This window comes from Netta rufina (assembly GCF_964035555.1).
Source record: "Netta rufina genome assembly, chromosome: 1".
NCBI lineage: Eukaryota > Metazoa > Chordata > Aves > Anseriformes > Anatidae > Netta > Netta rufina.
This window is the reverse complement of record NC_140123.1, coordinates 76,353,021-76,365,758: the sequence shown is the minus strand read 5'-3', so window position 1 is coordinate 76,365,758 and position 12,738 is coordinate 76,353,021. Positions and strand designations below refer to the sequence as shown.

At 41.7% G+C, this 12,738-nt stretch overlaps 1 protein-coding gene across 4 annotated transcripts in view; it reads right to left on the bottom strand.

Moving 5' to 3' along the window:
• Positions 1-12,738, bottom strand: part of TBL1X (transducin beta like 1 X-linked) — a 200,013-nt gene that overhangs the window by 36,083 nt on the left and 151,192 nt on the right. For all 4 annotated transcript variants that reach the window (XM_084289294.1, XM_084289296.1, XM_084289293.1 and 1 more), the window contains exon 5: positions 1,920-2,065. In XM_084289294.1, the coding sequence (XP_084145420.1) occupies positions 1,920-2,065 (146 nt within the window). The remainder of the gene's footprint in view (positions 1-1,919; positions 2,066-12,738) is intronic.

The window sequence follows — 12,738 nt, the reverse complement described above, 5'->3', positions numbered from 1 at the left end:
TTGGGTTTTAGGAACAGCACATAAGGTTTGGATATGGACAGATGAGGCAGCTGGGAAACAAAATCATTTTCAAGAGATACCAATAACTAATAAGGAAAAATAACAGTTTGGCTTAGTAGTCTGCTTCTGTTGGACTACTCATTGAATTATCCCTTACAATTACATTGTTAAAATAACACATATTTGTTTCCTTATGGGGAGGAAAAAAGAGGAAAGAGTCATTAGAGAAGACAAATGTAAGTTCTCTTTCTCCTCAACATTTTTTATGCAAATGTCTCTATAGCCATTTATTTGAATCCTGGCTCAAGTCCTTGCTACACTATGAGGAAAAAAATGTTTGCCAATGAATTTTGGCATCTTACATTTTTAACTGTAAAATTGCTCACTGGAGTATTTCCATAACTGTCCTTTCACAAATCACAAACAATACTTTAATTTCGTACACATAATTTATAAACTCACTGATTACTTGCCACTCTTAAGGAATATACACATAGAAGTAGATTTGTAGCCTTAATTGGCATGCAGACTGTAGAAAGAACGGCTTTTGTTTTGCTGTACGGTACTTACAACCATGAATTTGAACAGAATCAAACCCCTACGAAAGCAAAATAAATACAAGTGTGACAACACATGCATTTTTAGATTATTCTCTCAATTGAGGCCAGTTCTGAAGCTGAATTCACAGGAGTAGGGCCTTATACCTTTTGTACAACCTGAACCAATAGGTGCTTTTCCTGGTGAGTCTCTAACTGTGTAGCTCTAATATCAGGCACAGGGCAAAATGTTAAGTAGTAGCAAATTGAGACAGATTCCTCACACTGCTTTGTTATTACAACTGCATCAAAGTGCAGCTTGGCACGAATGTCAAGTGTCATTGCCCCAATTAAAAACAATACATACACAACTCTTAAACATGGTATCGAGTCATAAAGAGAAAACAATATAGAATGTTAGTGATAAAAACAAACGAGTTTCCAAACCACACATTATAAACACAGCCTTTTATCTACTTTATATTCCTTTGTTCTCACCCATGTCGTTCATTCTACATTCAGCTATAGAGGAAAAGACAATAGCTTTCCATGTATTTTTATGTATTAATATTTATTACAGATATCTGACAAATACAAATACCTGTGGTAAATATTTCCTAAGGCAGCACTTGCTTATCTGTCATGCTCCCCTCCCTCTTGAAGTATTGTGCCTTTAAGGTTGTCAGGGCAAAAATCCTGGCTTCTGCTACATGCCCCTTTTGCTTCCCCTTGCAGTTCAGTGTGAACAGGGACACTTTGTGGCTGCTCACACAATGCACACAACCAATGACCCAGGCAGGGTTAGAATTTGCACACAATTGTTTTGGCATGTCCGTTGAGGGATGCTGCCTGGTCTTCGTACGATCTGAGCCAAAGTAACTGATATCAGAAAGGTCCAGTGACTTCAGTGGATTTTTAGTCAGGCTCCTCACGGCATGCAAGCAGCACTGTCTTCTAATAGCTGTCAGGGACTGAAGTTTTAAGCGGTATTGCACGTTTTTCCTGTCAAATTCTGCTGTCACCTTGAAAACACAAGGCTGTAAATGCAGACACATTTTCCTGTTTGTTGCAGGAATCTGCGCACCCCTGGCTTGCTGACTGAGGTAGTTGAAACACCACAAAACCCATTTAAGCAACGCAACGGGGGCCTCAGTGCCACAGCAGAAAACTGTGCAACGTGTCCCAGAGTTTGCACGTGGTAGGGCAGAACAGGGTTGAGGTATAAAAGGGCACCAAATGGACAGAAACTGAGGATGGGTGGCTGGTGCATCTGGCTGTCGAGGGGCATCGCTGGGCGACCTCCAGCATGCTGGTCGGCCATCTCAGTAGTCCCCAGGCATGGATGTGAGGGGCTGTGGTGGCGATGGGGGTACTTATACTTACTTCGTTGATGCTGATCTCAGCCTCCACATACTGGAGCCCTTTCTGGAGGATGGAGATGAGTGCAGCAGGTGGCACTAGTGTTCCGTTGATGTTGGACTGACTGATGTGGCTCTCGATACCGAACGTGAAGGCCGAGTGGGAGAAACCTGAGAGCAGGAAAAGGAAGCCATGACATGAAATCTGAACGCACCAGCCAGATACACCTTCACGATCTAAAAATAATCCTGCCTCAAGATCAGAAAGACGCTGCAGCATAAATGGGGGAAGGCGGGCGGGCTGCAGGCGACCTGGAGGTTAACGAGAGCCATCCTGGTGCCCCTGCTGCCGCCTGTCCTGTCCTGTCCTGTCCCCCTCCCCACATGCCTCGTCTCGTGGGCAGGCGGCGTCACATGGAAATGGCAATGCACACGGAGGAGAGGAGAGCCGGCTGACTGAAAACCAAAACACAAACATGAAAAAATATGAGTCACCGCAAGGGCAAGGCCAGCTAATAATAAAAATGACTCGGATCTTCATCTTCCTTTCTACGCTTTCGTATCGGTGCTTCCTGAGGCTATAGACTCAAACCCCTGTCAGCGCGCAGGCTGTACAAAATCAGGGCCCCGACGCAGCTCATGCAGGGAAGCCGCTCTCTTGTGCAAGGGAAGAGGTTTCAAATCCTCTGGTCACCACATTTATCGCTAACACGACATGCAGAGCGCTGCCATTAAAACACGCAACAACAGAAAGGCCTCTCCCGCAAACCCGTTTTCTGAAAGTGAACAGTAACAGCAAGAGTAATTAATCGGGATCAGCAATGATCAAAAGAGCAGATGATGGCCCAATTTGGCGGCCCTCCCTTCAACCATAATTCTTTCTTTTTGACATTTCATTTTTGTTGTTGGCCTAGACGTAACTGGTCTCGAAGTGGATCAATTTTTGGGAGCTGTGCTGTCATTGCCACGAGGACCGGCTCGAGCGTCCGAAGGCAGGCGCCGCAGGCGGACCGCGCGCAGGCGATGCGGGGGGAAGGGAGCACAGGATGTAGATATAACCGTAGGAACCCATTTATCACCACGCTGTCTCCAGAGCATTAATCTAACATTAAAAGCCTTGGGGAAACCACCCATGCGCTGTCTCGAACAGGAAGAGCCCTAGCAGTCTCCACCGACCAGACAAGAGGAAAAAAAAAAAAAAAAAAAAAGAAGAAAAAGAAGGCAGCTCACAAATGAAAATACTTCCGTTAAATATAGCTATGCCGCTTCCCCTTGTCAACAGTGGTTTCATTTATAGTTTTGTCCGTTAAGGGATTTCCCCCGTATCACTGCAGTGTCCGATTGTGTGTGGGCTGGCGGACGGGATTTGGGGCTTGCTCCACAGCACTGCTTTCTCTCCCTCTCTCAAACTGTTTTCAAGGCTCTTTTTGCAACCAGCTCAATTACGCTCGCAGGCAGCAAAAACAAAGAAAAAGAATGCCTCCCACGTGTGAAAACTGAGGTACGTATTTCTCCGCGATTCTCTTCCCCTACACATTTTATTTCGACGCTGTTTTTCTTCTCTTCCATGTAACAGCCTCTGTCCTCTCCTTTCCCTACCATGCCTCCCCTTCCTAGTACTTCCCCAGATTTTTGGGATGTTTGGGGACACCTTTTAGAAAGTGTCAGCAAACTTACAAATGATTACAAAGAACGAAAACAAAGCATAGGGAAAAAAAAAAAAAAAGAAAAAAAACCTGAAAAATTGCAGCATCATTCATCTAATCCCTGGACCCCTCTTACTCTGTCTTGCTCTTAATGTCTTGTGGTCTAGTTTATGAGCTGCTAGACCTCCTGCTGCATCCAAAATAGACTGTAAGATCTGCAGGGCAGTGCTTTTGCCTTGTTATTTGTTCTGCAGAACATCTAAGCACATTTCTGGGTACCACAACAAGAAAGAAATCGAGCATTGAGCATACACAGCCTGAGTCAGGGAGACCTAGGGTTTGATGGCTGAACACTGAGATCTCTATGTATGTATACATATACGGCATGCAACTAATCAGAATTAGGGAAACAGATCCTGCTTAATGTATATTTATGTGTATTTAAATTAAACAACAACAGTAATAACACCTTCTTGAAAAGCAGTGGACTTTAAAAGGCATGACGGATTAATCAGCCAATCTACTTAAAAATGCAGAAGACTCAGATAATTAAGCTGTTGTCCAGAAGCACTGAATTTCACTGCTTAGAGAGACAGTAGCTTATCTGTGAGCTGGTAGCTCAGAATTTTGTAGAATGGTCTCTGATTTGATCAACAGGCAGGTAGCATAAAAATGGCCAACAACATACATATGGTAAAAAAGTGGATAGCCATCACTGTGGATCTACAGCAGCCTTAATTTTAGCTATGACTTTATACCTGTCATTAGTACATTTGGTATCTTGCAGACTTTTAGCTGGCTCCTGTCACATCTCATTTCAAGTCACATCTTTGCCAGCAGACGGGTTAATGTTGCATACAGCTAACCTCTTCGGCCAGTTGCCACATCCCTGAAGAGCAACACCTCTCACCTGACTGCGTGTGGGAAAAGGGACTTCTCAGCACAAAACCTAGAGGTGTTATTGAAATGAATCCTTTCATTTGACTGTTTTTCTCCATGATAAGAAACCGTTACCAAAGCATTCAAGAGATGACAAAACACAAAACTCTTGGCTGTGTTCTCACGGAATAGCAATCTCACTCACATCTCCAGCAGTTGTGACAAATTTTCCCAAAATCTTATCTGGTAAGATCAAAGTACTGAAAATCAACAGAGTGGAACTGCTTAAGTGGGTGCCGCTGGACACTGTGTTCCTCACTCCTCTTGGAAAAATCCTGACATAGCATGGTCCTAACATGGTATTTAAAAGAAAAGCAAACACCAAGAAATAACTCAAACAAACAACTGATAGCTAATTATCTCCCAATTTCTTGTATCCTGATAAAACATAGAATTTATATAATGCAACATGAAAGTACATGGATTTTAAAAGTCACACACAGTTAAGAAAATCCTGAATGAAGCTGTACCCACGTCAGGTTCCTGATAACACTGAAGAATCACTTGAGCTTCACTTTTATAGTTACCAGATGTCATCAGTTCTCTTCGGGGCTCTGTGTGCGAGTGCACTGAATTATATAGTGATGTTGCAGCTCTTTATAGTTCAGTCATATAAAAAGGTGATTTCTATTAAACGAAGGCAAGTTTCTTTTAAATGCTAGCTATTTAAATGCTTGTGTTACAAATGTTAACTTGGCCCTCCTTCTGAAGTTCATGAAACCACATTAGGAAGCACAAAGCCAAGAAACCAGCACACCACCCCCTTGGTGACTGTGCAGGCTGTCAAGGCAGTCAGGGAGCGAGAACAGCAGGAGAACGTGCTCAGCAAACGGGAATCTTAGGGACAGATGTGACAGGGACGATATGCAACTCCAGCAGACCAAAACTCGAGATGCTGCAGTCGCAGGGAAATGAATGAAAGAAGGAAGTTGCAGATCTGTGTCCACCATATGCATCACTTCTCATAAATTCTCTCAGTCCAGTGATTATAACAATCACTCTATAAAACATTGATTTATACCCAAATAGCACCAATAACTGAAGTCTTAATGTTGTAAATCCTTTGAGGACATATGCTATGAGACTCTGAGTTTTTAAGATTGAAGATGTGAACACAAAGAGCTGAAGGGGAGAGACCACGGCCACATCCTGAACTGCTTTTGCACCAGTGAGACCAGTGAGTCACTTCTGAAGTGACGGGACTGCTACCCTAAATGTCATCATTCAGCAGACTTGAGAGGATGGCTTCACGGTCTTTCCTGCCTCAATCTAGAGAAAAGATGGGAAAACACAAACTGTCCAAAATACAATGTTTAAAATATTATCATACATGAACAAACATCCAGATGAACAGTGGGTTACCTGCAGAACTTCGTATGATCACCTTAAAGGAAGGTGATGTATCAGCTGCTGGACAGTTGGTCTTGAAAGATTTTACAGAGCATAAAAGCACAGAGGACATAATGAATGCAGAAAAAAAATAACTTTAATGAACCCCACTAAATAAAAAAATGTTATGCAAATGTTTTTGACTTGAAACTCCTCATTTAGAGATTCCTGCACTTCTGTACAGACAGTGATAACAGATCCTGGTTCTGCGCTGTATCTCTTCCCACATCGAGGTGTCTGTATATACTATCAGTGGTACATACACAGTCATTTGGGAATTCTTGCCCCAGGCAGTGCCAAAAAATGCATATGTAGGGCTGTTTTACAAAATTTCACTGATAGATTTTGCTGTAACTGCGAAAATAGAGATGATAGAGCTGTTGTGTGTTTTTTGTTTTTTGTTTTTTGTTTTTTTTTTCTTCCCCTTGGCTGCTCCTTTTTCAGTTAAAAATGGCCTCCTCTTAACACAGCATTTGCCACTGATCATAGAAGGATGAGTTTTTGTTTAACGAACGTAACACTGCTCTTTGTGTGCTGATTTGATCTACAGGCTACATAATTTTGATCATTTACAATATGCCTGGCTCACAGCAGCGATGCCTACCAAATGCAGGCACAGGAGAGAGAGCTGGGTTACCATGCAGCCCAGAGAAAGTCTTGCCTTCTCCAGAGATGTGCCTCACCTGGTCTGAGGGTTAAGGATTCCTCCTTTTAAGCACACAAATGGGGTGCTGCTGAGTATTCCCCATGCTACTTGATCTGGCTATGATAGATTAAACTGACTGACATTCCCTAAGTGCTCCCTTCATTTTTGGATTCCTTTAGCATCGTAAAAAGCAGCCTTGTTTAAACTGCGACCTTAAAGTGCAATAGCTACAGCACTTACTGCTGCATCTGTGCAGGCAAGCAGAGTGGCAAAAAAGGGTCTGCAGAAGCAACACTTTCCCAAGTATTTCAGTCTTAGCTGGTTACTTGAGAGGCCATAATTGGCAATAGTTAAGCTGTCTACTGAATACTGTGCAATTCTTCTGTTTGTGAACTAACCGGTTTTTTTTTTTCCTTGTAAAATTCACTTAATATACTGTTCATTTTTTTATTTTAAAAAATATTTTCTCTCAAAGGTATTTCCAAATTACTCAGATTAATTATTCATACTATGTGATTCTTCACTGAAACATTTGTTACTGTAGAATGAAACAGAGAATAAAGAATTATGAATGTCAAATTGTCTTTGACACACATCTCAGACATCTGTATGAGGAATAGCCTCTATCCAAACACTGAGTACAAGTAATAACCTGTTCTTACAAATCTTTGTACAACTCATGACCGGTGTGGCCTTCTGTCCAGAAAACCAGTGAGATTTCATATGGAGGTCTGTGCCATTTCCTTTAATAAATTTTCTGATTTCTTTCACTCAAGCAGACCAGACTGACATTTTCAAATGCAAGAATCTTAGGTTCAGTTTCCTGAGATCACTAAATTACTGATGTTATTACCTTAAGAGATAGATAGGAAAAAAAAAAAAGACATAAACTATCTGTCACCATTTTCTATATCAATTTAACTATCTCCAGGTGCACTGTTAAATAATCAACATTTCCTATTTTGCTGATTTCTCTAATACTGTGCTATCTTTCTTTATGGAAATTCCCAATACTAACTCTTCCAATTCTCATCTCTGAAGATGTTCTCTTACTGTTCTCTTATAAAGTATTTGGCAGGTACAGGATATGAAAGTAGGCAAAGCTGTGCACATGATTAAAACTTCTAGCTTGGTGGAACCAATGTGTAACTGCTACAACGTGATCCACTGGCAATCTCAAGTCTTTTGACTGTATGAATGACTGTTTTCCTAACGTACTCTTGCATCTGGCACTATTGCTGAGATGTCTACTCACGTAAAATACATACAGGAACAGAATGCATCTAAGAGATGACTACAGCTATACAGGCTGCAGGAAAAGAAAGATGGCTATGAGGAGGTGAAAGAAAGCCATCTTTATCACCATAAATTGGTGTAAATGCAAAACTTGTGGGAGATTTAGACACTTCAAGCAGAAACATTCCACAGCACAGTGAGTCAAAAGTATATTGCACACAGGAGGAAAAGATGGGATTGCATGGGGACGGCTGTACCATGACACCAAACCCAAGTAACTCCAAAGCTTGCCAAAGAAACCAGATGAAACCAGTGGAAAAAGATCTTCCGAAGTTTGACATCTGGGTCTCGGGAATGTTATCTAAGAAACAAGGCAAGAAGGGAAGAATGGTGCAACATGGTGACCTGCAATAAATTACAGCACCACTACTGCAGTTTAAAGAAATTCTACTGAAGAACAGTGAAATAGGACTAATAAGAAAAATATTTCCTCTAAATACTAATTATGCACAAATGACATAATTAATGCTAAATTAAGACTTCTGAAAATCTAGTTTTGCTAGTGTAGAGAAGCAAAGAGCATGTATCACTATGCTCTTATCTGATGGTTCACGTAAGAATGCAATTTCTGGCTTCAAAACCAGAAGTAAACAATTTAACATAAAACATTCATATTTTCTTGATCCATGGCGTAACACATGCTAGTCTACATCTTGAAGTAACTTACATTATTTCTTGCCCATTGCCCCAGAGAAAGAACCCAATGATGTTCTTCACAGTACTTGACTGCACCTGCCATTTTGCAGTCCAGGATTTCCCCTTCCATGGGATGCACTGAGTGCAATTTACAGACGTAGCACAGATCCCTATCCTTGCTACTCCTTACATTTCTGTCTCAATGTAACTATGTAGATTTTGTTTTGGGTTTATGTGGCAATGTTTTGGTACCAGGTGGGTCTGCAGGAGTGGCCTCTGTCAGCAAAGCCCAGCAGCTGCCCCATGTCAGACCAGAGCCAGCTCCAGTTGGCTCCAAAAGGGACCTGCCGCTGACCAGAGCCAAGCTAGGGAGTGGCACTGGTTGAATCTCTGGTAGAGTAGATTTTAAGAAGAGGAAGAAAAACCTGCTGCGTGACAGCAGCTGGGAGAGTGAGGAGGGTGAAGCAGACTTGCAGCCCCCAAGGTCAGTGCAACAGGAGGGCAGGAGGTGCTCCAGGCAGGCAGCAGCAGTTCCCCTGCAGCCTGTGGAGAGACCCCTGGTGGAGCAGGCTGTCCCCCTGCAGCCCACGGGTCCCACATGGAGCAGATCTCCATGTTGCAGCCCCCCCATGGGTGGAGGAGCCCCCGGTGGAGCAGGTGGATGTGGCCTGGAGGAGGCTGCGGCCCATGGAGAGCCCCCGCAGGAGCAGGCCCCAGGCCGGAGCTGCTGCTTGTGGCGTACCATTTTAGAGCAGTTTGCTCCTGGGGGATCGACCCTATGGTACAAAGCCATGTGGGAGCAGTGTTTGAAGAGCTGCTGCCTGTGGGCAGCCCCCGCAGGCTCAGATGGGGAAGGACGGCATCCACGTGGAGCAGGGGCTGGGAGTGACCGTGAGGGAGCAGCGGAGACAAAGATTTAGAGACTGACCATAGACCCCATTCCCTGTTCCCCTGAATAGCTTGGGGGGAGGACGTAGAAGAGGGCAGATGGGGGGAAGGTGTTTTGGGTTTGCGTTTAGTTTCTCGCTGCTCCAGTATGCTAGTGATAGGCAATAAATTATATTAATCTCCCCATGCTGAGTCTGTTTTGCCCATGATGGTAATTGGTGAGTGATCTCCCTGTCCTTATCTCAACCCCTGAGACCTTTTTCATCATATTTCCTCCCCCTGTGCGTTAGAGGTGGGGGAGTGATAGAGTGGTTGTGGTTGAGCTCAGCTGCCCAGCAGGGTGAAACCACCACAGACATAAAAATATCTCCACAGAATCCCAGTGTACGTACGCAGAGCTTTCACAGAAAGGACACTGGTTTCTCTGAAATACCTTCAGCTGCAGCTAGTAACAGTTTGGTGTATACAGCCATTGGTAACACTCTACAAACAGTTAAAAAATGGGTGGGCAAAAATCCTATGCCACATCTTGTTTATTATTCACAGCAGACTGAGATTCTTCTCCTAGCTGAGCTTTTTCTTTCTCAGTAATACATCCTAGAGTGCCTCTCTCTTTGGCAGCGTCTGCTTCGTTTTGAAGACTTACCTTCGCAATTACATAAAGGTCTTAACAAGGACACACATTAGCAATTTAAAATAAGAACTGCAGTTGAAATATATTTTTAGAAAAATCAGCTGAACAATAGGGCCTGTACATTTGTTTTAAGATTAGGATTGCTGAATGATTAAAATTATTTCCAGAACCCTGGGAAATGTGTCCTGTATTACAAGCTCTTTCCCAGCCCCTGGGAAATACAAAGAAAGGATCCCTAGCTGTAGCTTATGTCATTCGCCAACATTATAATGTGCCTGGTTACCCTAAGGTTTGTAGAAGCGATTATTCACTAATATTAAACGTTACACCCTTTTTTCTTGGATATCTGACCTGCTCACCTTTTGCCAAGAATTCAGAGTAAATGTCGCTACCCAAAATTATTTTATTACGTGCCAAAGAATGTTGTTGGCAGATTTTTTTTTCTTTTTCAAGAAGGAAAATATGTTGGAAAAGATTAATACTACTTGGAAACGATCTTTTGATGAGCAATACTTGGCACTCACTGTTTAAGTCTTTCTGAATGCTGAACATTGACAAAAAGAGAAATACGATACAGACAGAAAACAGAACACGAGCAATGGAAAAGAGGAACTTCAAAAAAATCTTTTGAAAACAAGGTCTGAAACAATCCCCCTTTTTCAGTCACTCTGTGTAAGTAGACTGACAACTTCAAATAAATGTCAACATAGACCTAGCATTTTAATACAACTATGGACAAGATTTGAAGTAGGCCACTGCAAGAAAAAAATAATCTTTTCCTTCTAAATTAAAGGGATGCTGTTATCTTTCAGTCCTGTTCATGGAACCAACCATCCAAAGAGATGAGGATCATTGGAAGGATCACATTCATGCATGAGAAGCTTTTAGAGTCTTGTATACTTCAGTCTATTTTTTTTTTTTTTTTTTTTTTTTTTTTTTTTTTTTTCTGTAAGCTGTACTCTTTTTATCAGTTGTAATATACACCTGTGAGCAGTGGCAAGTAGGATACCATGGCTGACACTCAGTGGGCAGTCATGAACTTCAGCGCCAGGATTGTTTCTGCTCTCTGCCTCTACACACATCCTAATAGAGCTGTGCTGGTTGGAGATGTGAGGAAGTGTGATTTATAACTGCCATAGCTGTGCGGGCAGAAAGTCCCCATCACACAGCTTATTAGCAAAACTGCGGTGCTGCAGATACAGCTTCTTTCTCTGGGCCTGGACAACCATCAGGAAAAGCAGTACATTGACAAGATGTGTAACACTGCTGGCTTCACTAAGCAAAGCCATCTTGACTTCCCCCCACAGCAAAGTATCTGCCTCCGCCCCCAATATCCTGTTTTCTTAATAACCCTATACTATAGTTTTTGTGCAAGCTTTAAAAACTAGGACATCAGCTGATCAGAACGAAAGCCCGTGCTATGGAATAAATTTACACAGGTTTATGTTCACATAACTTAAAATCACCATGTTTGCTCCATGTCTGAGATCCAGCACTGTATGGCAACTTTCAGGCCAAAGAAAAATTAAAACAGCCAAGTGTATAAAACTGTTGAGTGACCTAGAAGGAAATACCAAGTAAGCAGAGTTTTGCAGATGGCAAAGGAACAAGATACTCAGTGTGTTTTTTTCCCTTACAGGAACTTACAAAATCCTGCACCAAGTATCGCTTTTCTTACATGGCATTTATATTGCTGTCATGCAACAGGGGTAAAAGACACAGAGAAAGAAGTTTTCAAAAGGACCATTTGATCTGTACCACGAAGCATTCAAAATTATTGATTATATGTGTGTTTGTAAAGTAGTTATCTGGTCACATAACTTTTAAGTCTGTGCATATAAACACACACAAAAATAGCCCTCGTACAGCTTACTACGTTCTTTTGAAAATATAACCAGAACAAATTATGACAAAAACAGTAAGGTCCGTAACTGTAAAAATATTTTTTCCTCTCCATTGTGGAATTTGGATTTTGGGAAGCTGACCGTCAAATACTGCTAGTTTGTATTCGTTGTTCTGTGGAGAAAAGCACACAATGGGGTTTGTATTTGCACATTGTTTCACACGATACAGAGGTGCTGTCAGCTTAGCAACCAATTTGCTTTTCTTTAAAGGAAGCTGGCAAAAATATTTACCTTTAACCTAATAGCTTCACCGTTCTCAAGATCTATAGTTTTGATAAGTTTAAAAAAACATGTTTTTGGAACTGCAACCCAGTAAAGCTGGCTGTCTTCTAATGCCGATCATCATTTTCTTAAACTCTACTTAGTATTTGCAAAGAGAATAAATGATTACTAGCAGAGTGAGAAACTATGCATAATAATAGAGTTCTTATTCAAGAAATGGATATGTCTCTTCAGCAGCCATCCATCCTCCAACTATGAAATATCATTTCATATTCAGAATCAGTCTCACTGTTTCTGGAATCATACAGTCATTTCCTCCTTAATTTAGAAGAAATACAGAAAGTAGAGGAGATTTTTTTTAAAAAAGAGTAGCAGTTTAATGAAAATCTCTATACCCTTTTGCCAGTACATTCCTTTTTACATATTATGCTGGGGAGGTTATGTATATTATGTTAGATTTCAAGCAACATCTAGTAACAGACAGTTCCTCAGTAGATAGGAATGTTAATTCTGGGGTGACTTTTAGGAAACACTTTTATTTAAACCAAAACTGCTTTTCTCAAATATCTCAAGAACTGCTATCCAGAAAGTCACTATAATACATATTCCACTCCTAGAATAACACTGTGGCTCTTACTTACCTC